Below are 23,071 nucleotides of genomic sequence, written 5' to 3'. Positions count from 1 at the left end.
GTCTTTAGGCAGGTTAACAGTTATGGTCCCCCTGTCCCAAGTTACCTTCCCTAAATGCCTGAAGCACCATGGCTTTCATAAAGTGTTATTTTACTGAAAGGGCAGTTGATGGAATGAACTTCCAGCAGAGATAATGAGTCCGTCAACAGTAAGTAGTTTAAAACATGCCTGGGACAAACTTACATCTCTACTCAGACGAAAAAGTTAACGAATAAAAAAAAAAAAAAAAAACCAAGCGCAAAAGCAAAAAAATACAAAACATGTACAAAAAAAAATCAGACAGACTTGATGGACTACTTGTTCTTTTTTCTTCACTGTAAGAGCTGTGAGAATGTGGAATAGACTCCCTCAAGAGTTGGTTCTGGCCAGCTCAGTGGATTGCTTTTAAAAGGCCTGGATTCTTTCTTAGATACACAGAATATAACTGGATATAACTGTAAGGGTGTGGCGCATGGATTAATGCTGACATCTAATGTTAAACTATATTGTGCCTGCAATATGCTCTTTGGTCAGTAGATGGCAGCAAAGTACAAGAATCGATTTTGTAGGGACTTTTGCTAAGACAAGATAAATGCTTATTTACCCTATAAAGTTTAATGAATACTAATTTAGGGGCCGAGTAGGACCCTCAGAAGGGTCATAGTGAACTGTAAATGCAGGTTTGAAGCTGCAATTAAGAAATGACTTACTGCATCACAAACTCTATGGGAAGGGGAGGAGTTCCTGTGCTGAGGAGGAAGTGGAGTCTGGGTCTGGCTGTTGGATGCTGAGGACGTCTGGAGAATCTGTGTGGGGCCTGGAAGAGGATTTACGGCTCACAGTGGAATCTGGCGACGGCACCTAGGGAAGATTCAACACAATGTGACCAGGAAACAAGTGACTGTATGGTCCGCTCCGGAGTGGGTCAGGAGAAAGCACCAAGAGCCTGCCAGGGAACCGTAAGTGCGGCTTTGCCGCACCACATCGCACCACACGTGGTCAGTGACATTTTGGATATTCCAGAAAGTTTACAAGAGACACACTCCACTTTCCTTTGGATTACAAATAGTATTGCGCAATACTTAGGGTGCACCCCAACATTAAATCTTGCTCAGGAACATTCAGGCGCAGCCAGGCTGCTTTCTGGACATTGGGGAAAAGTCCACAAGTACGGGGTTAGTGTTAGACAGTATTATTCTTACTGTATGGTTATGCGCTGTTATCATTCTGTTTACGTATGCTCAACTACATGTTCACTATAACTGTTCAGTAAATGTAATTATTTTAAAAGAACCACTGTCTGTGTGGCATCATGTACCCTCTGAATCTGTGGGCCCAGCCCTTGGCCTTCCTTCATAACATTTATAGGTAATGTTGATCCAGGGAATATCCAATTTCCTCTCAGGGGATCAGGAAGGAATTTTTTTCCCTGCAGGAGCAAATTGGATCATGCTTTACTGGTTTTTTTTTTGCCTTCCTCTGGATCAACTGTGGGTGCAGGATTATAACTTTTTTTTTTATGGCTGAACTGGATGGACTTTTGTCTTTTTTCAGCCGAACTAACTATGTAACAAAGACAAACATTCTTTCTTGTGTATGATTTCTGTTTGCTGCCACCTTCTCCTGGGTGATTCTGTGTTTCTGATCAAGCACATTTTTGTCTATTTTATTATTTCTGTATGATTACTGTACACATTGAGCGAAAATCAGACATTGTGTTCACGTACGATAAACATTTTCTAGCTTGCACCTTCATTTTTTTTTATCTGAACAATCTGACTCTGCTGTCAAAAACACTATACTAACAATCAGATAACTAGTCCTCATATGGGATTTTTCTTTAAATTTTCTTATAGTGTGTACCCAGCTTAAGAGATTGTAAACTCTTATATCCTATGCATATCTCCCTTATTGACTAAAATATTGTAAAATGTTACATTTTCTGTATCCTCATTTATATCCTAATAGATTGCAAGCCCTTTGACCTTCTGTATTCCTCCCTTATAGCCTAAAAGATTGTAAGATGTTTTCCAATCTGTGTCCTCCCTTATAGCCTAAAAGATTGTAAGATGTTTCCCAAACTCTTCTACCTTCTGTATCCTTCCTTATGCCATAATATAATGTTAACTATTGGAAAAATGTGTCAATTAAAAAAGGGGGAACATTCAAGCAAACATGCCATCTTGTTCACACTTACTGTTTTTGGTCCTTCTTGTTCTAAGGATACCTCAGTCTGGAATTTACTTGTACTACTGCCTACTACTGTACTACTGCCTGTGTTTACTCATGACAGCTCCACCTTTCGTCTCCAATTACTTCAAATCCTGCTATACAGCTTTTAATTCCTGTATACAATTTATACAAAGAGATGGCTTGTGATAGCAGACAGAAAACAAGTCTTATGCCAATGAATCATATGATTATCGGATCATTAGTACACAGCTTTCATCCGAAATTATTTGAAGGGACAAAACACAAAACATTTTCTCGTATGATACTAGTTTGTATGATTTTCACTTAATCAGTACAGTATTCATTTGAAAAAAAAGATTATGCTATGCTCAGAAATGAAAAAAAAAATACATTATAATACATTACATTACTTCCAAAGTTGTATTCTGCCGTACAAAAATGTTTGTAATTTTAGTAACCTCTTCATTTTCGATACAAGACTTGCATGCAAAAAAAAAAAAAAAAAGGACTATCATTTATCTTGATATTCTCATTGTGGTACCAGGCTTAAATCTTATACCACAAAAAAATAAATAATAATTGCAGCTTTGAAAAAAAACAAATCCAAATAACATATACTACAATAGAAAGACCAACAACCTTCTCACTAAACGTATCAATGCCCTTATAAATATAGGATCAATTAAAAATCCCTTTAAGGAATCACTTCATAGGAAGGACATTTTCCTTAGGTGATCCTAGATCCTTCTCTTCATGTATATTTAGGTAAATTGCCAACTCACCAGAAGTATAGGCTGACTTATGCAGGCCATAGATTTGTGAAAAATCCTGGGATTTTTCGGACGACATTAAACTCCACCGATATTCTTGTCGTGTATGGGTAATTTTGTCTGCAGATTTTCGTTTTTTTTTTTGTCTTTTTGATTATCGGTCCTGCTGGTAAATTTTATAAAAACGACTGAATTTCATCCCATTGATGGTAATATTCTCAGAATTTCTAAACGACAAATTAATGCGCATGTGTGATGACCTGGAAGTTTCTCAAGGAACAAAATTTATTTTCTGGGAGAAAGGTCAAAAGTTTTAGTATGTAAACAGAACATCATGTCATGTATTTCTGTGTTGTAACCTTTGTGTTTGATGTACAGAAATAACACGCATCCACTATGCTTAATGTGTTGTGCTTAATTAGCCCATAATTAAAAGAATTTATGGCACAATTATTACTATTATTATTATACAGTATTTATTTAACGCCAAAGGGTATGCTCAGCGCTGTACAGTAGCAAGGGGGACAGAACATGAGACAAGACAGTAACAATACAATACACGAGGGGTTTGAGGGCCCTGCTCTTTCGAGCTTACAATCTAGGAGGGAGGGGAAGGTGGCACAGGAGGAGATGGCTGTGGGGGATGGAGTGGTGGGAGGAGTGGAGGAGGTTAGTTGTTAGGTGAGGTCGGGTGTTAGGTGAGGTTGGGGTAGGCTTCCCTGAAGAGGAGGGTTTTCAGGGTGCGCCTGAAGGTGAGGAGGGTAGGTGACAGTCTGATGGATTGGGGAAGGGAGATCCAGAGGATGGGGGAAGTCCTGGAGAAGTCCTGCAATAGGGCGTGGGAGGAACAGACGAGGGATCTAGAGAGTAGGAGGTCCTGTGAGGAGCGGAGGGCACGGGTAGGGTAGTATTTGGGTATCAGATCAGTTATGTAGTTCGGGGCGGCATTGTGAATGGCTTTGTAGGTCAGAGTTAGCAGTTTGAATTTGATGCGTTGGGCAATCGGGAGCCAATGAAGGGATTGGCAGAGGTGGGAGGCAGATGTGGAGCCGTTGGTGAGGTGGATGAGACTAGCCGCTGAGTTTAGGATCGACTGGAGTGGGGATAGGTGTCAATTAACACCTATAACACTTTATATATATATATATATATATTTAAAAAATAACAGCAATATACTTTTAAAGCAGCAAAGCTTTATTGACACACGTAGGTAGACAGTATCAAAAGCATTATTTTTTATTCATTATAAAAATTATAAAAAATATAACAGCTTTTTTTACCATAAAAAATTGTTCACTGTACATTGCGTACATATATGACAATACAAGTATTGTTAATTGTTCCGATCTTCAGTAAAGAAGTCATAATATACAACATGCACAATGTGTGCAATCACATTGTAGTCTTGAAGGAATAAATTAGTCAAAGTAAAGGAGACATTCTTTGCCAAAACCTACATTGACAATACAGTAATCATTTGTCCAAACCATCTGAAAGATAGATATATAAGGAGCAAAACCACAGTGCAAAGGTCACCAAACGACATCATTTCCGCCCAAAAAATGACATCATTTCCTATAGAGGTAACAATTACGAAGAATTTATCCGCCGATTTTTGTTGTAATTGGTGGTCTAATTGGCTCTATGACCAACCGATTTTTCATTTATAGGAAGAAAAATCGAGAGATTTTTTCCAAATCTATGGCCTGCATTACTCAAAAGTGCAGCAGACGCATTCAACAGCAATTTTTGAAGTGGCGTTCCAGTCCTCCAGCTTGTAGTAGACAACTTCTTCCACTCCTCCACTCATCTGATTTGTGCTCAAAAGGCTTTGAAAGATAAACAAGACTGTAGTATTTTACTTATACCACATTTACACACACCTGTGGGTTGAATGGGATACTGTGATAAGGTGCATATCCAAAAACATCCTCCACCACACGTAAACAATGCCCATTCAATGCTAATTTAAGGGCATATGTCTATGACTGATTACTTGTTAAGGGAATACTGTATCTTTGATATCACAGAATTAAACTATATCTACAATTATTTAAACCATCAACTCCCACGCTAAGTGACTCAAAATTATAATACCCTCAATATACAGCTCTCCTAAAATTAAAAAATATAGGTCATAAATAAAAAGGTACCGGTAAGTAAAGTACACTATCCACAACACCATATAAATGTCCATTAAAGTGCACCGGTATAAGTGTCCATTACAGTGCAACATTCAAATGTCCTTGTCAATATATGATATTTTCTTCAGTGCATAAAGTGCTCTGTACAAAGTGTGCAAAAACAACAATATAACTTGCATCATAGTAATTCTTGAAAAATAGTGAGTCTTCAGTACTTCACTCCACCATTGTGTACCACCAATACACTGAAGAACTCACCAGACAACCCTGACCCCCCGCAATAGAGTAGGTCTGTATGCACTTTTTCCCTTGAGGGATTAAAACCCAGGACGGCACCACTCCTTTCTCACAGTATCATCAGGTTTGCCATAAAATCAGAAGGGAGAAAAACTCCAACAGTGTAAAACCTTTTTATTTAAGCAACTTAATAACACATCAGTGATAAAACCACTAGCTAATACGCTCACATTTATCAGTGCATTCCACCATGCACCCGGGTTTCACAGTTCTATAGTATTACAAGCTGGCTCCACTCTAACTAGTGCAAGCTCGGTTCTTCTCACCAATCATCATGGTATCTCACCACTTCCAGGTGTCTCCAGCAGAATGAGGTCACTTCCAGTAGCTCCACCCTGATGTTTCCTTGCAATGACGTTTTAGGACATATCTTTTTTTTTTTTCATTTTAGGAGCGTTGCATATTGAGAGTATTATATCTACAATTACACTACTTTTACAGATCATGTCACCTCTCAACTATTGGCAAAACTATTCTACTCAGGCCTTTTTGAGCAAAGTTCCCACACATACCTACAGGGTAGTAAAACAGCATATAATAGTAATAGAATGTACCAGAATAGGGAAATTGGAAAAAATTGGTAATATATAGAATCTGCTAGTACTATATCTTTTAAATCTACCATCAACTTTAGAGTGTGATGGACTACCTCAATGGATAGAGATATACTCCTCGGGTAGGATATTGCACAACATATTTGTGGGGAAATCTAAAGAAAATCATACAGATTGAAAACTACAAATAGTTAAAGTGGTCGTAAGCCTCAGACATGAAATATGAGGGCTGGCGCGCGGAAGACGTGGCCGCTTGATTGCAGAGCTCTACATGTGGGAAGCATGTCGGGGCACATTACAGCGATCTGAAGCTTCATAAAGTGGTGGTTTTCTGCTGTAGAGCACCGGGCAACATTAACAAGCATGTCCAGAAAGAGAAAAGAACGTGGACAACCAGGCCGGCTGACAGATTTTTTTTACACAGCAGCTCCATCCTCACAGCCAAGATGGCAGTGGCAGTCCTTCATTTCTGCAGCACAGACATGTTCCAGGGAAAGAGGAGAAGGGACACAGTGCTAGAGGCTCATACACTAAGCAGCCACAGCATAGCAGCCCCACTTCCCAGGCTTCATCCAATACCACAAGCCCAGCCAAAGCAAGACAAAGGCTGTCTCCTGCATCTGCTCCAATAGACGTGAGTGCCTCAGACCTTTCATTGGAAGACACAAGGAATTAGCAGAATCCATACTTTCTTTTCCTACCACCAATCAGCCAGTCTTAGACACCACCTTAAGTTACATGCTGGTATCACTGAGAAGCACTATCCACATTGATATTTTAACCTTGGTTCAACAATTCAAATCTGATATTAATGAGGTTAATGATAGAGTGCTACATATTGAAAACAAAATGGGGGAATTTGCAGACACCTTTAATGAGTGGGTAGATGTGCATAATGAACGGGAAGATGACATCACCTGCATCAAAACCAAGCTAGTAGATTTGAAAGACCATTCCAGAAGGAACAATATAAAAATCAGAGGCATCCCAGACATGAAATATGTGCAAAACATATCCCTCTATAGTGTGTACTTGTCTCGATCCAGAACACTAAGTGTAATTTCTTTCTGCTGCCTCATTCATCATAGGCATTAGTCACTTCTAATGAGTTTTCCTGATGTCAAGAGAAAAATGGTGACAGGGGAGGGACCTCCAGCAGATTGACAGCTTCAGCTCTGTTCCTGTGTGCTGTGTGAAGGGGATGTTTCCCCTCCCTCCCATCAGCTCTCAGAACTCTCCTCACTGATGTAACTTCAGCTCCCTACCCCCTGCTTTTCAAAGCTGAGAGATCCTGTGTATATTCTGCACTTTGAATGGATGTAGGAGACAGGTGGCTGTAGATAAAGAAGTACAACTTATGTAGAAGGATTTGTTTTATCTCTGTGTATCACCTGAAACCAGTCACTTCACTTGGTATATGTAAGGGCTTACAATTACTTTAAAGCCAATTTTTCCCCATTTTGTATGTGCCCCCATTGGGAATCGTTCTCCTCACTTCCCAATCAGATGACAGAAGGTACAGTCACACGGACAGGAACAATGAAAAATATATCCAGAAAAGTCAGGAAGGATACAAATTACTTTTTATAGTAGAGTGGTGGAATGTGAGGTTTATATTATAGTCTGTGCACTCCTATTACAGTAACCCCCATTCTCTTGTTTTTTTAATTCAGGCCTTACAAGAAGCAAAAGTAAAGGGCATTACCCCCAATCAAGTTACAGATAGTAATGCCAACTTAGCCGAAGTTTTAAAGTCCAATTACAACAACCAGCCCCCCCCCCCCCCCTTGAAGGCTGCAGCAGTGGGCTTGTTCCAGAATGCTACAGAAAACTAATGAGTTGTGATGTTGTTCTCAACAGCATTCTACTGTGAGTCCATAGTGGCTTGATGATGTACCTCCAAGGAATGGGTTCATGATGTCCTGGGCTCACAGAAAGTGGGTTCTCCTTCATTCCTCCTACCACTCCATCCCCACAGCCACTTCCTCCTGTACTACTACCCCCTCCCTCCTAGATTGTAAGCTCGAAAGAGTAGGGCCCTCGAACCACTCGTGTGCTGTTTGTTGTTGCTGTACTGTTTCATGTATTGTCCCCCCCCTGTATTGTACAGCTTTGAGCAAACCCTTTGGCGCTATATAAACTCGATGTAATGTAATGTAATGAATGACCTAGGCATCCTTCATACCCAAAAGCTTGACTTTAGGTTTAAGGGCCGGTTCACACTATAGAAATGCAGCCTGGATGCATTTCCGTATGCACATCTTTGACATGTTTTTGACGCTTTTCAGTGCGTTTTTGATGCATTCCAGTATGCCCCCCCCCCTCTCTTTTTCTTTAATTTAAATAGGAACATGTGCATTCCAGTACGTTTTTGATGTGTTTTACCGCGTTCCAGTACAGTTCTGTGCAGAAAAAATGCAACATGTTCTACTTTTTTTTCTGCAACAGAAATGCGCTGGGACTGCAAGCTCTGATGTGAACTATGACATTGACAACCATATTTATTTATTTATTTATTATAACCTTCTTTCTGTGCTTTTTGGATGCAGAAAGAAAGCAACTGAAAAGCATGTAGTGTGAACTGGCCCTAAGGCCTTCTTCACACTTGAGCATCACACCTGGGTGTTATATAAGGTGGTCTGCTTGCAAATGTAGTATGCCTAGAAATGTCAACTACTTCAGACAAAGGCCTACCCATCAATGCATTTATATGTTTGCACAATTCCTCCAAAAAATCAGCCCACTGTGTGCATCAAGGATGAACTCTCTTAAAGAGATTTTCCAGCTCCTGAGACAAAAATCAATCACTGTGGCAGGTTAACTGAGTATACTTACATATGTAGCCCAAAACAATAAAAATAGTGCCTATTGAATGCCCCCAAAAGCTGTGGCACCATGTGAATAGACTGGTGCAAGACAGAAAGGATCGACTTGTCAGGCTCTAGTAGACCTCAATGAAATGGTGGCCATCTGCACACAGACACCAACTCCCTGTTACATAATGTGATTGAGATGAGTAAAACATGGCTTCAGCTCCTGTTCTCCTCCCATAGAGAAAGCCCCATTTGAGCCTACCATCCAGCACTGCAAGCTTTTATTACTGCTCTCCTGTCAGTAGTCATGCTGAATCCTAAGCTAAACACACCAAAATATCACAAACTGTAAGGTGCCGGACCATTAACTTTTATTTGGAATTTAAAAACAGCATATTCCACTAAAAGAACCAAAATTATAAACAGCTTTTTCAATTTTTATATTGTAATTATAAATACTTTATTTTATGTTGTTGGATTTAGTCATTTCTACTATCTTCATCATCTAACATCTACAGTATAATCATCATCAATCATTTATTATCAATTCACAGTTTAGTCTTTATTCTATCGTTGGGCTAGAATGATTCTTGTTATTTTGTTTTTCATAAATACATTTCTGTGTTTCCTGTCAGAAACATAGATGTATAATTTAACATTTACTTTCATATTAAGCTTTCTTCTGTACCATTCTCAAAATTGTTGCTATTTACAACAAAAATTTGAAAAAACAGTAAATATATTTTTTCTGAGTTTTCATGGGGTTGCGTGGTTTCCAATTACACCTTTGAATGCTGTATTCATTGTCCTTTCTTGTCAGGTGCGAGGTTCAGCACAAATGTCATGGATCTTTGGAGGAGTTGTGAATCCAAGTGCAGGGGTGAGGTCAAGCTTTGCTCCATGAGGAGCTTTAAAGGTAAAGTTTTGCAGCAGTGTGGTAAAGAATATGAATAGCTCCATTTTAGCCAAGGTCTCCCCAGCACAACTTCTCTTACCTAGAAAACACAAATGCACATTTACAATGTAAAAACGTGTTGTTCTGCTATATGTTGGAGAAAAAAAAGGGTCAGATATGTTAATGATGCATGAAAACGTTTGAGATTACATGTTTAATAAATGGGTTTGTTGCAACGGTAGGGCTGATGGGATAATGGTCACATCCTCCATATGTCCCAATTAACTCATTGGGCACAAAGTTTGGAAAACATGAGAGGCCTACCTCGGGGTGGGTGCTTCTGGGCTACACTAGGCACCTGAGAAAGGATCACTCTACTTCACAAACATGGGGTACCTTTACTTTGTGCCATTTTCACCAATGCCCTGGGACAAAGCTGAGGTTGCCGTCAGGAAATACTGAACCTTAAGGCAAGCCTCTTCTCTTAGAGATGAATATACACCATGTACACTTGCTCAACAACTGTTCTTCAGTTACTCTCAGGTTCCCATGTAAATTTACATCTTTCAACTGTAGCTTGCAATTAGGCGGGCCGTACAAAATATTGACCACAGCCACCAGCCCAACATTTCTCACTACCTACCCCAGTAGCAGCATGGAACCCCTCAGTGATAGCGCGGGCTCCAATGTGCACTTAACTTTAACTATTTAACCTCCATACCTCTGTACAGGATGGGGACCTCTGCAGTGCAGTTTTGTTATGGTTGCTATGGGAGATGGAATGAGGCATCGGGAGTGCCGACAACATCTCCCTCACGGCTAGAGGCATATCCACCTACAACAGATACACATTTCCAACAGGCTGATTGCTGACTGTACTTTCTGGTACACACAGCAACCACATGTATAAATTGCACTAGAATGATTCTTGACGTGCTGACTCTTCATACCCCATGTGCTAGTGACCCAAACTGTAGACTAAGTGCAAAGTTTTACAGGTTACTTGCATTACATCGCTTTGCGTAACTTCAGATCAGGCAAAAGGCAAAGTTTCAATGTTTTACTGAATAAAATGTAGACAATACAGAGCATGACACAGTCTTTTCCCTAATCCTTAATCCTAATCAGGCTATGTGCTGTCCAGGCATACCTGCACAGATGGAGTCCATGTAATTACAGAGTCAGAGGCATTCTCCAGCAGTTGGTGTCTTTGGGATGAACCCCAAGTTCTGACAACTTTACATCCAGGAAGTAGAGAGAGACATTCTTGTATTCACCCCGGGTATAGCTCTCTGGTCCTCTCCCATATGGGGTTCTTTTATATGGACCCCTAGCTTTCAGACCTCCTTGGGGAATCAATCTTCTGAGCCACTGTCCTTATTTTATATTACAGACTCAGAGGGTAGGACTAAGAGATAACCGGCCAAAAGCTAAAGAACCAGGTTAAAACATTAACCCCTAACCATCTCATCCAGGGCAGCACTTATTTAACTAATTTCAACCTGCTTACAGGTTCATGCAAAGCAAAGCGTGTAGACTCAATAACAAATGCACATCAGGACGAGAATGGGAAATGCAGAAGAATCCTAACCAAGAAAAGAAAAAGAAAAAACAAATAATGGTGTCCACACATCAAATTATCACTTTCACTTTTGTTTAGTGGCAATTCTTATACAATGTTTTTGGGGACACTTTGTCAGTTGTCTTCATCAGAAGTAGATATTTAAAAAATGGGTGTAAACAGCATCTGTGGGCCTTGAAGATTGGGAATGGGATTTAGTTACAGTGAATGACTGCGTAAACATTTTGAAACTTTTACGTCTTTTATAGGATAATTAAGATATCAAAGAGGAGATCCATTGAATCTACAGGCAATTTAGAACTCTTGTGTAAAAAGAAAAAAAAAAGAGCATGTTTTGTTAACTAATATTTCATACTTGGATTGAATTACCTGCTGAAAATGGCATAAATGCTTCCTTTTTCAAGAAATTCCCCTTTGAATCAAGAAAATGTTGCGGGTAGAACTCGTCCGGTTTCTCAAAGTGACTCTCATCTCGCAATACAGAGGCAAGTAATGGGATCACATACGTCCCCTGTACAATAAGGAATTCAGATCAATTTCGGACAAATTGTATACATACCACAGACATAAGAAACAAACATTGGAAGGCAAGGTACATGTTGCACAACTTTCTGTTTAAAACAAGCAGATCACCTTCTGTGTATTGACTGTTCTGTGTTTTGAAGGTTAACCACATGCTGCCCAGCCATTGTAGAAATATGTTGGCAGGGCGGCACGGCTGGGCAAAACCATGTTTTAAAACGTGTGTTTGCAAAACAGGTAGGGGGCGCGCACAAGGCGTGCCACCGGCCTACCTGTCCCGCCGATCACGGCCGCGGATGTCAGTCGCTGGGTCACAGCCGGTCGTTACTGGCTGTGTCCCGCCGATTAGCGGCAATCACTGACAGAGAGCAGGGCTGCAGTAGCTCTGCTTTCTCTCAGTCCCCTGTCAGCTCCTGACATGCTGAGCCGGAGAGAAGAGTTTATCTCTCCCGATCAGCTGTCCCCCCCCCCTGCAGTACACACCCCCTCCCCCTCCCCCTAGTAAAACACTCCCCTCACACAGTTAACCCTTTCAGTAAATAAAAAAGTTAACCCCTTCCTCCCCAGTGCCATTAGTACAGTGTCAGTGGGTTTTTTTTGCACTGATCACTGTATTGGTGTCACTGGGGATGTCAGTGACCCCAAGTCAGTTCCCCCCAGTGTCAGAATGTCCACCGCAGTCCCGCAGTCCCGCCATAAGTCACTGATTGCTGTCATAAATCACTGATCACCACCATAAGTCGCTGATCGCCGCCATTATTAGTATAAAAAAAATTAAAAATCCCAGTATCTTTACCACCATTTGTAAACGCTATAACTTTCACGTAAACCAATTAATTTACACGTATTGGGGTTTTTTTTTTAGCAAAGACATGTCGCAGAATACATTTTGGCCGAAATTTATGACGAAATTTGATTTTTACATTTTTTTTACTGGACATGTTTTATTGCAAAAAGTCCAAAATATTGTTTTTTTTTCTCAAACAGTATATTTTTGCAAGAAAAAAAATGTGCATGTATTATTATTTTCAGTGGAACCTGCGGAGCATTTGCACACACTGCCTACAGCTCTCCAATAACTCTGTATGGGGAAACAGTTCCTGAGCTATAGGCAGTTTGAATGAAATATGAGCATGCTGATAAGTGCACTTGTGGTTCATTAATACTACAAGTCCATCTGCCGCAGTGGTGGACAGGATTTGAAGTTTATTCATTTGCAGATTCCTACCATTGAAGGGCACGACTGTGCAGGCAGAGCCCCACCATTTTCAAAATGTGACAGCTGGTGCAGGGAGAGGATCCTCCACCCGTTATCACAGAAAGTGGAGCTCTGGTGGTGGAAGGCGAGTATATAGAAGCATGTTACACCCTAATTATAGGTGTAGCATGTAACATTTTCCTAAATGTGAACTTATCCTACTAAAGTGGATCTAACATTGAAGTAAACCGAAACCGCTAACCTTTTTTTTTTCATTTTTGATAGAATAGTGAATGCAGAAATCCCCATGTCAAGTTTTTTTTTTTTATTTGTGAATTGTTGGGGCGATTAACGTTAACATTCCCTTTCTGTCCCATAGACACAACAAAAAGTAGGAGAAAACAAGTTAAATTATCACCAGAACAAATACCCCTTTTGGAAGATTTCTCCACTATTCCTGTTCCAAAAGCAACTCAAGATTTTGTGCTTTCCCTCGCTTTTAGTATTCCTCTGAAAGGACAACCTGAGATCTCTGTCTTTTGCAGAATGAACTCGTGTAAGCAAAACTTCTACTTCTAGACTTGCTATTTCCTTCCTCCTCTCCAAGAGATCTCACTGGCCTGCATTGTGGACAGTATGAGTTTGCTGCATTGGAAGGAACTCCTATCCACTCAGGCATCTCCTCTTTCCATGTCCTGTCTCTGCATTCCACTCCTAACACCTGCTGTGGCTCACCGCAGTAGGGATATGAATCTGCTGCAATGGTGGAGGTGGTGGATCCCATGGGACCTCTTTTGGCAACCTATGCTGGTAAATCCTACTTTAGGCACACAGACTACAATAGGGCCACCCCCTATAGACCCAGGCATCAGCCTTAGGGTCTTTCTCTAGGCACACTTGTTGGGGCACTCTCACCAGCAGAATCTTTCCCCGAAATGGAGGCCTTTCTCTAAGAAAAAAGTGCTACTAAAGGACCCTACCAAAGTCTGGCAGATGATGTAACGCAGATTGTCCATGGACACAGTATTCTATAAGAAGCTTTTCACAAATACCAAACCATGCCAAGTTGTTAGTGAGCATGTCCCTATGTTGGTATTAACACTGGTATTTAACTATGCAAGTATCACACCTTTTAAAGTGTATTTCCACTTTTGCAGCCAAATTGGAATCACATTTACTTTATATTTGATTCATGCTTTATTCACATAATATAAGGAGGAGATTAAGGGAGGATATGATCAACATGTATAAATACATCAGTGGTTCATATAGTGAACTCGGTGTAGTGCTATTCATCCTGAGGTCATCACAGAGGACAAGGGGGCACTCTTTACGTCTGGAGGAAAAGAAATTTCATCTCCAAACATGGAAAGGTTTCTTCACAGTGAGAGCTGTGAAAATGTGCAATAGACTCCCTCAAGAGTTGGTTCTGGACAGCTCAGTGGATTGTTTTAAAAAAGGCCTGGATTGTTTCTTGGATACACACAATATAACTTAATGCAGGAGGAAATTGGATCATGCTTTGCTGGGGTTTTTTTTGCCTTCCTCTGGATCAAATGCGGGTAAAAGATTATAACTTTTTTTTTAATGGTTGAACTGGATGGACTTTTGTCTTTTTTCAGCCAGACTAACTATGTAACTAAAAAATGTTCTTCAGCCACTTGTGTAAATTAAAAGTCAGCAGTTACAGAAACTGACTTTTAAAACATCCGACTTTTATGAAACAGAAACTCACCTGTACAAGGATCCAGTGCTGTCCTTACCTGATCTGGCTTCTTCACTGGTCTTGGGTCCCCGGAGCTGGCATCTTAAAGGATAAGTTCACCTCTTCGGAAAGAATTTCCCTTTTCATGATAAATAGAAGCGTTTTCCAATGCCATTTCTGGCTCAGCCATCCCAATGTGCTTTTCTCTCACTTACCTCATCCACAGGACCTTTCATTTTTGTCAGTTTATGTAAGATTTTGAGAGGATTTTAAGATTGCATAATTTCCTGTCGATGGTCTCTTAGCATTCACTTCCTGTAGACCACTTCCCAGAAGCCTTCACTTCTTTGTTGCATCACAGAAGAGGGTGTGATAGGGTGTGTACACCACTCTGAACCACACCTCCCTCATTACAATACTACCTTCCTCCCATCAGCTATGTAGTACAAGGGCCTGTCTGATTTGATACTAATGGAATAGATTGTTCAGGTGTGTTCTATTTCATAGTTTTGGTAAATCTAAAGGAAATTGTACAGAGAATGTACAATCAGATTGTATAGACCACCTTTATACAAGTACATAGGAGGGAGTGGATGGAGGCACCCAGTTGTCAGGCCCTGTTCACATCTCCATGTAGTGAAAACTCACATTCCTGTGTGCGTTTGTTTTGGGTGTTTTGGAGAGCTTTCACCCATTCAGTTGAATGGCCTGCCATACACACAGCAATCACCACAAGAAAGCTCTCAAACTTTTTTTTGGAGAGGAGCATGGTACATTACCGCAGTTTTTGGTGTGTTTGCCGCACTTGGGGTGCCTTTAACATGTAATGACAACACAAATATGATTTACATTTGGAGCGTTTTTCAGAAATGCATGGCAAAACGTGCATTTTCTGTGCAGATTGCCATGCATTTGGAAACACACAGATGTGAATGGAGCCTCATTGTTCTGTGTAAATGCACCAATTTCACTTTCAGGCCCCATTCATCTTTTTTTACTCTTTTTTTCCAGTGACACACATAGGGCAGCCAGTTGATTTCAATGGGCTGCGCTACATGTGGCAAAGTAGCTCATGGGACATTTTGGCATGATGCTTGTTGCAAATCTTTTACTGCATTTGTCACCCGGGGCAAAACATATGCCTGTTTTTGTGTTTGGTGTACCATTAATAATTAGTTACACTGAAAGTGCAACTAGGTGTATAAACATGGCCTTACACTATACAATCTGATTGTACAATCTCTTTTAGATTTACCAAAACTATATAATAGTAGGGCCAGGGGTGGACTGACAACTCATGGGGCCCCCGGGCAATAGGGGATCATGGGGCCCCATGAGTTGCCCACACTCAAAAAAAGCCTATAAAAAGGTACCAGGGGCATTTCATGGGGCCCCCTACTGACCCCAGGCCCTCGGACAGCGCCCGAGTTCTCGAATGGTCAGTCCGCCCCTGAGGAGGACACAGCATCTATCCAATCACTTGGCCTGAGCCTGGCTGTAGAGACGCTGGGGTTGCCAAGCAAATGCACATGGGGAGAGATCCTGGGGATGCTGTGAAAAATAGTTGATGGGTGAAGGATGTGTACTATTGAGGTCAGTGCAGGATGTGTGTGCTAATGAGATCAGCTGGTAATCTGCTTCCAGGGTCCTAATGGTTCCTCTGTCCTCTGTCTACATTCTAAGAATTGAAAAAGCTTTCTAAGAAATTTACCAAAGGCTAAGGTAAGGCCTTACTCTCCAGATCAAAGAGAGCTTGTATTTTTTTGCAACTGAGGTACATTAATGGTATATTGCTGTATAGGGGAGCTGGATTTTGTTTAAAAAAAAAAGTGAACTTAGCCTTTAACTGTGGGTATGTGGATATGACTGCTTGTGGCTTCACAGCTGGTTGCCCACTGTGCATGCCATGCTGAACTTTGTGAATGACCCTGCAGGTTTCTGAGACCTGTGATGTGTTTGAGGGCAGAAAGGGAGGAACCCAGGCGATCAGAGCGAAGTGGTAGGGGGTACCTGTCAAAATCAGGTACAAGATCCTCCCCCCAAAAAATGATGTGCCAAATATGATGTGTGGGGGGGGGGGGGAGTAAGAACAGCAGAACTTCCCCTTTTGTGTGAGATTCCGCATTAAATGTATTAAAAAAGTACTGTTTACCATTTTAGATGTTCTTTTCTAATAACTTCTGCACTGAAAATTCCTACTTTGTTATGTTAGTTTGTGAGGGGGTTGGGGAGCTTTGTTTGCCATAATTAACTCTGTCTGTACTGTGCTGGAAGGTCTCATTATCAGCTGTAAACTAGATTTGAACACTGTCTGTTCTAACAAAGGGTTACAGATTTTAAATGCTTGCCTTCTGCATTGTATGGTAATAAAATGAAATGCAGTTTATAATTAATATTTCTTTTGGCATATTCTGTGAGATTGTATAGTGGGGTTTTCTCAAATTTGACTGCAAAAGCGGAAATACATTTTAAAGCAGGAAGACAATAGAGAACACTGATCATGCTGCTTACTTTTGGCAAAAAGTAGCCTTTAAAAGTAACATCCTGTGTAGTGGCATGAGGAAGATTAGTCGGTATTATGTTGCCAAACCGCTGAATCTCATGTATAACGGCATCTGTATATGGCATCTCTTTCCGGTGCATAATCTGAGGGACAGCAGATCCGATCACCTTATCTATTTCATCCTGGACATTCTCTACAGTCAGCAATGGAAATTAAACAAAAATGTTTAGTTACAGGAGAAATGTAGCCCAAAAAAAAAAATTACTGGTAATGTTATATGGTATATTTTAGATCATGTTGGTATATAATATCAGGACAAGTTTACATATTTTCAAGATAATGTAAAGAAAATAATAACAATGGAAGATAATGTACCTTTGAATAGAACTACACGGTGTAAAATAACTAATCTGATTACCTCTTTTCTAGCCACGAGCACAAAACATTGATGGCATACATAAGAACTTATTTTCCTCGAATGAAAACGCTTCTTGAGTTCCACTTCCGTATGTTCAGAGTTTCACCCTTTCTGATTTGGGCTGCAAACATCTAAGCCAATGCACAGTGCACTGACACATTCTGCCATAGTCACAGCAGTAAAATTGTGATTTTTGATCACTGCTGGTACACATATCCACAGGAACTTCCCACAAAAAGTATTCAGGATGTGTACAGTGCAGAGCGGGAAAATTAACAGAATAAGGTGAAAACTGCAATCCTATTTTTACTTACTCTGCTCTTCAAAGCTAAGTATTAATGAAAAAGCCTGTATACTTTTAAGTATGTTAGTCTCATATTCTAATATTTTTTTAAACATGGCTTCTAAAGTTGCCTGTGACATCACAGGCTGGTATTAATTCTTCAAATAATAAAAAAGACAATATGGGTTCCTCTTAAAATCCCACTTAGGGGGATGGTATTGACATAGCCCAAAATGAACCATAATGACTCAAAGTTGATATGGTCCAGAAAATGTTTAGACAGAATAAAGGTGAATAAAGCACCTGGACCAAATGGTATACATCCACGACTCCTAAAAGAGTTGAGCTCTGGTATATCAAAGCCATTGTTTTTAACTTTTAGGGACTCTTTAAAGACTGGCATAGTACAACTGGATTGGTGTAAGGCCAATGGGGTGCCTATATTTAGAAAGGGATCAAAGTCTTTAACAAGTAATTACAACCCAGTTAATTAACTTCTATAGTTGGGAAGATAGTAAAGACTTTAATAAAAAGGGGCTATGTTTTAGAATGCTATTTATGAGGCCTGCTGCAATTGGTAGTTGTAAAAGGTATTCCAAATATATTTCAGACTTGATAAGCACACATGAACAATTTGGGCTGGGTCTAGAGTTGGGATGAGATTCAGTTTGGAGGTTGGATGTGGGTTTGAGGCAAACCCAAGTTGTTTGAAGTTCCTGAAAATTCATGGAGAAGTTTGTCCACATACCTTGGGGCTAAAATGGCTACTTAAAATGTTCTGCTGCTGACCAGTTTTCCACTGATGCATTATCTATGGTCTCTTAATTCTTAATGAGAGTTTGATAGACACTCCCTGAACACCTCCAATGATGTATGTAAATAGTGTAAAAATAAAACATTGTAAGGTGTAATCCCAGATTCAGATAATGTTTTCAAATCTACGAGACAACTGATAATTATTTAATTCTTTTAAAATACTGTACAGCAAACACATATTAATTACACAGGTTTTGTAGAGGATTAAGGTGGTAATTAAATTCACTTAGTGCCTTATCTGCATTAAATTAGTATCAGAACCTGCGTAAATAATATGTGTTTGGCTTTAAAGAGATCAGGTGGCAACCCTACACAGGGTCTATTATACACAAATCCTTTACCTAGCATGCTTAAAGTGTTACTAAACCCTGCATTCAGTATATCTGGTCTCCCACAGTACACACAGCATGGAAATACAATTATTTTAGTAAATATAAACTGCTAAATACCTTTTCTCATCAGCAGTTAGAGCAGTCTTGTGACTTCTAACAGTGTTCAGCAGAGTGCTGGTTAAAGCTTGTAGGAGGAGTTTTCTTTCTGCTCTAGGAGGATGCAAAACCCCTAACCTGTGTCTGGACAGTGCTGGTTGGCCCTATACTGATCACGTGCACTCTCCCAAGAAAAAAAAAACCTCTCTAGCAATACGCACTAAACTGAGCATGTGCAGAATGGCTACGGTTTAGTCTGTCTTATCAGAAGATAATATGTGGACATTTGAACAAGAGGAGGAGCAGAGAAGTCAGGATCAAACTGCCTTTTTACACAATATTGATGATTAACCCCTTAGGTTCCACAGTGAGTTTAACAAGCATGCTTTACTGCATATACAGACTAATTTTACTGTTGTGGGTTTAGTAACACTTTAAGGGGTGACTGAAATATACTTGAAATAAAACAAAATACATAAAAAATTTGCACAACTCACATTACTTCACACCTTCAGAGTGATGTGTGCCCTGAGCTCCTCTGATGACCCATCCCTGCTTTCCCACTGCCAAAAATGTTCAGTGCGGTGTAAAATAACTGCAGGGCTCTCCCAGGCACTCACCAACTATGCTCACCCTTTTCACCCAGCTCTTTTGTTCTAGCCATTACTATGAATGAAAAATGAAAGGTCCACGCCTCCATTTGTAGATTACATTTCATTCATAGAAGCTGTAGTACTGGCTTCTATGAATGGATAAACTGAATGGAAAGGGCAGGCATTGTCAGGTCCTCTTGATGAGTGCCTATGACAGTTCACTTAGTTCTATTAACCCCTGCTGCACTAGAAGATTGTAGCAGGTGAGGTGGGAGGCAATGGATGAGAAAGATTTCTGCAAAACGAGAACACAGCAGCACAAGGGTCACATCTGTAAATAACGTCCCTTGTGCTTTATATATATATATATATTTATTTTAAACTTGGACTTTAAAGTTGTCGGTGGTACAGCTTAATTCTTCAAATAAGAAAAAAGACAATATAGGATCCTCTTAAAATTCCACCTAGGGGGATGGTATTGACATAGCCCAAAATGAACCACAATGGCTCAAAATTGATATGGTCCAGAAAATGTTTAGACAGAATAAAGTTGAATAAAGTACCTGGACCAAATGATATACATCCAAGATTCCTAAAAGAGAGTTTAGCTCTGGTATTTCAAATCCATTGTTTCTAAATTTTAGGGACTCTTTAAAGATTAGTATAGTACAACTGGATTGGCATAAGGCCAATGGGGTGCGTATATTTAAAAAGGGAACAAAGTCTTTAACAAGTAACTATAACCCAGTTAGTTTAACTTCTATAATTGGGAAGATAGTAAAGACTTTCATAACAAGATCACATAGATGAGTTTTTCAGAGAATGGATTCATGACAAACAACATTGTTAAATAAATGTGTCTAAGCTTTTGCTTACCTCCTCATGAAAATAAATCAAAGGAGTGGATGTAGATATTGTATATCAGGATTTTGCAAAAGCGTTTGACAGTTTCCCACACACGGCTAATGTGTAAGCTAAATTTTACAAGCTCCAGGCTTGGAAAATTCTGTTTGTGAAAGGATAGAAAACTGACTAAAAGACCATATTCCGAGAGTAGTGGTTAATGATTCATACTCTGAATTGTTTAAGGTTATTAGTGGGGTACCCCAAAGATCAGTGTTGGGACCCTTTAATTTATTTATAAATGATAAAGCACCATTTCAGTATTTGTAGATGACACCAAGCTATGTAGTAGAATAGCTGTGTATTACAGAAAGTTCCAACAAGGTACAACTAGGCCCAGCAGGTATGTAGGCAGGTGCAGGCTATTTTCTCCAATGTAGGTGGTGCTTGTCTGAAGCTGTACTGCAGCTGAAGGGGAAGTTTAGGGAAGCTTGGTTTCTCTATGGTTCCCTAAGTTCCCCAGAGCAGTATACCAGTTGGCTATGCTACATCCAGGTGACCCTTAGGTCACTCAAAGTCTTTTTAAATCCCTGCCCACAGGTATTGGCATGCATTAGCAAAGTAAGGAGTGTAGAGAGAGCATACTCATCTGTCAGGGGCAGCACTAGTGGTAGAGACAGGTTCCGGTGGAGTAGAGATAGCTCAGGGACTATGTCTGCACTTCAGTAAGCCCCCTTTTGGGTTGGACTGGCCAGGTCACATTCCATCCTCTTGGTAGGCACTGTCTTCAGTTTGGGCCTGCTACCACTGACTCTCTGCTACATTGACTGTAAGCTTCTGTTTGGGTGAGCTCTCCTACTGGGTTGTTTGTACTGTTTGCAAGTTTTTCAGTGCATCAGTTACTGCACTCCAGGCCTCTGTGTGTTTTCTGCCGCTGCACCACACTGTACCTACCCAACAGGTAGACATAGCCATCTGCAGCCACTTACGGAAACTGTAGCAGTGATCAGTTAACTTCGGATGACGCCAACAGCTTCTGCAACAAGGAGCGGGAATGCAGTCTGGCCAGTCCATACCCAATTAGGAGGCTTTCTAAGCAGAGAATGTTGTAGTCCCTGAACTGTCCCTACTCCTCCGGAACCTCTCCCTAACTTTAAACACTCTCCCTGGCAGACAGGGGACCTGTCCCTACACTAACCACTTGCAAAATACTTGCCAAATCAGGAGTCAGTGTCTTAAATAGGCACTGCCTTCAGCCAAGATGGCCATAGAGGTCAGTCAGTGACCCAGCATCCAATCAGACAGCTGCCCCCCGATCGTGGCAAAAAGCCAAAGAGGAGCTAAGTTCCTCACACCTTCCTCCCCTTTCTGCATTGTTGCTAAAACCTAGTGTCACCTACAGAAGGGAGCACAGATTGCACCTGCCTACACAGGGATCATCTGACTGCATCCTGGGGGATAAGGAAGGATTTTTCCTCTGCTGAAGGAAATTGTGTCATTCTTTATTGTTTTTTTTCTTTCCTCTGATAAAACGTGGCTATAGGATTGTGAATAGGCTTTCTACTTGAACATCTGTTTCTTTTCGCTATTGGTAGATCTAGTTGGACTTGTGTCTTTTTTTTCAATCCAACTAACTAAGGCCTCTTTCTCACAATTGGTCCCCCAAAAAGGATATGGGAGATTAGAATGGACTTATAGTAAAAAAAAAAGCCCCCTGTGCAATAAGGGGTCCCTAGATATCCACCCCCTCTCAGTGGAATGAGTATAGAGGTAAATCAAAATACCCCTTTCCACAAAGAGCTAAATGTAGGTAAACAAAACAGGCACTTTAGAAAAAGCCCTTTAATAACAATAAAATTGTTCACAATATTACTAATGCCCTCCAATACATCATCAATCACAACTTCCAAAGAGGCAAATACATCATCAATCTCATTGTCCAGCAGTGTAAAGCCAATGTTATGATGACTTGCCATCTGACAATGTTTTTCTCTCAACCTACCATGGCTAAATGACAGATCCCCAGATTTGTGGCGATGTTAACACAGCACAGAGGATCCTGGATGACGTCATTGACCATATTTGCTTATTGGCCTTTAAAATGGACAGAATTAAAATAGCTAGCTCAGCCACCCATAGACTTCAGTGGGATTTGGCGATCCTCCTAAAAACCAAATTCAGGCCCATTCACCCATACCTAGTCAATAGTGATAGAACTTGGGGTTATAAACGGTCACGTGGATATAAGTCTGGGACCTGGCAAATATGTTCTATGAATGAACACAGGATGCTAACAAATAGGTTGATATGGCTACTGAATGTGTTTTAGATTTTTCAAAGACGTTTATACAGCTATGGCCTGGTTATTGCCCTGTATATCTGGTTTGCAGTAAAATATTATTGCAGCCCTCTGGTCATGATATTAGTGTCACATCCCACAGTAAAGGTAAATTTTATTTATTTATAAGCTTTTCAAGCAATGTTTTATATTTTTAATAAACCCAGGAGGGGGCTCCACACACCAGGCTATTTGAC

At 40.3% G+C, this 23,071-nt stretch overlaps 2 protein-coding genes across 3 annotated transcripts in view; both read right to left on the bottom strand.

Moving 5' to 3' along the window:
• Window positions 1-2,223, bottom strand: part of LOC149455632 (cytochrome P450 2K1-like) — a 55,749-nt gene extending 53,526 nt beyond the window's left edge. For both annotated transcript variants that reach the window (XM_089686017.1, XM_089686018.1), the window contains exon 1: window positions 2,177-2,223. The gene's annotated coding sequence lies outside the window, so the exon portion shown is untranslated. The remainder of the gene's footprint in view (window positions 1-2,176) is intronic.
• Window positions 2,224-9,099: 6,876 nt separating this feature from the next.
• LOC149455631 (cytochrome P450 2K1-like) overlaps window positions 9,100-23,071 on the bottom strand; it is a 41,480-nt gene continuing 27,508 nt past the window's right edge. The window contains exons 8-10 of the mRNA XM_089686016.1: window positions 17,164-17,348; window positions 11,597-11,738; window positions 9,100-9,745 (exon numbers count right to left, since the gene is read on the bottom strand). Of these exons, the coding sequence (XP_089542142.1) occupies window positions 9,567-9,745; window positions 11,597-11,738; window positions 17,164-17,348 (506 nt within the window). The 3' untranslated portion in view covers window positions 9,100-9,566. The remainder of the gene's footprint in view (window positions 9,746-11,596; window positions 11,739-17,163; window positions 17,349-23,071) is intronic.

This window comes from Staurois parvus, unplaced genomic scaffold, assembly GCF_062004578.1.
Source record: "Staurois parvus isolate SC_StPar_1 unplaced genomic scaffold, SC_StPar_1.0 ptg000390l, whole genome shotgun sequence".
Taxonomy (NCBI): domain Eukaryota; kingdom Metazoa; phylum Chordata; class Amphibia; order Anura; family Ranidae; genus Staurois; species Staurois parvus.
Note: the sequence above shows the minus strand (reverse complement) of the source record. Positions and strands in the feature narration are given on the sequence as shown.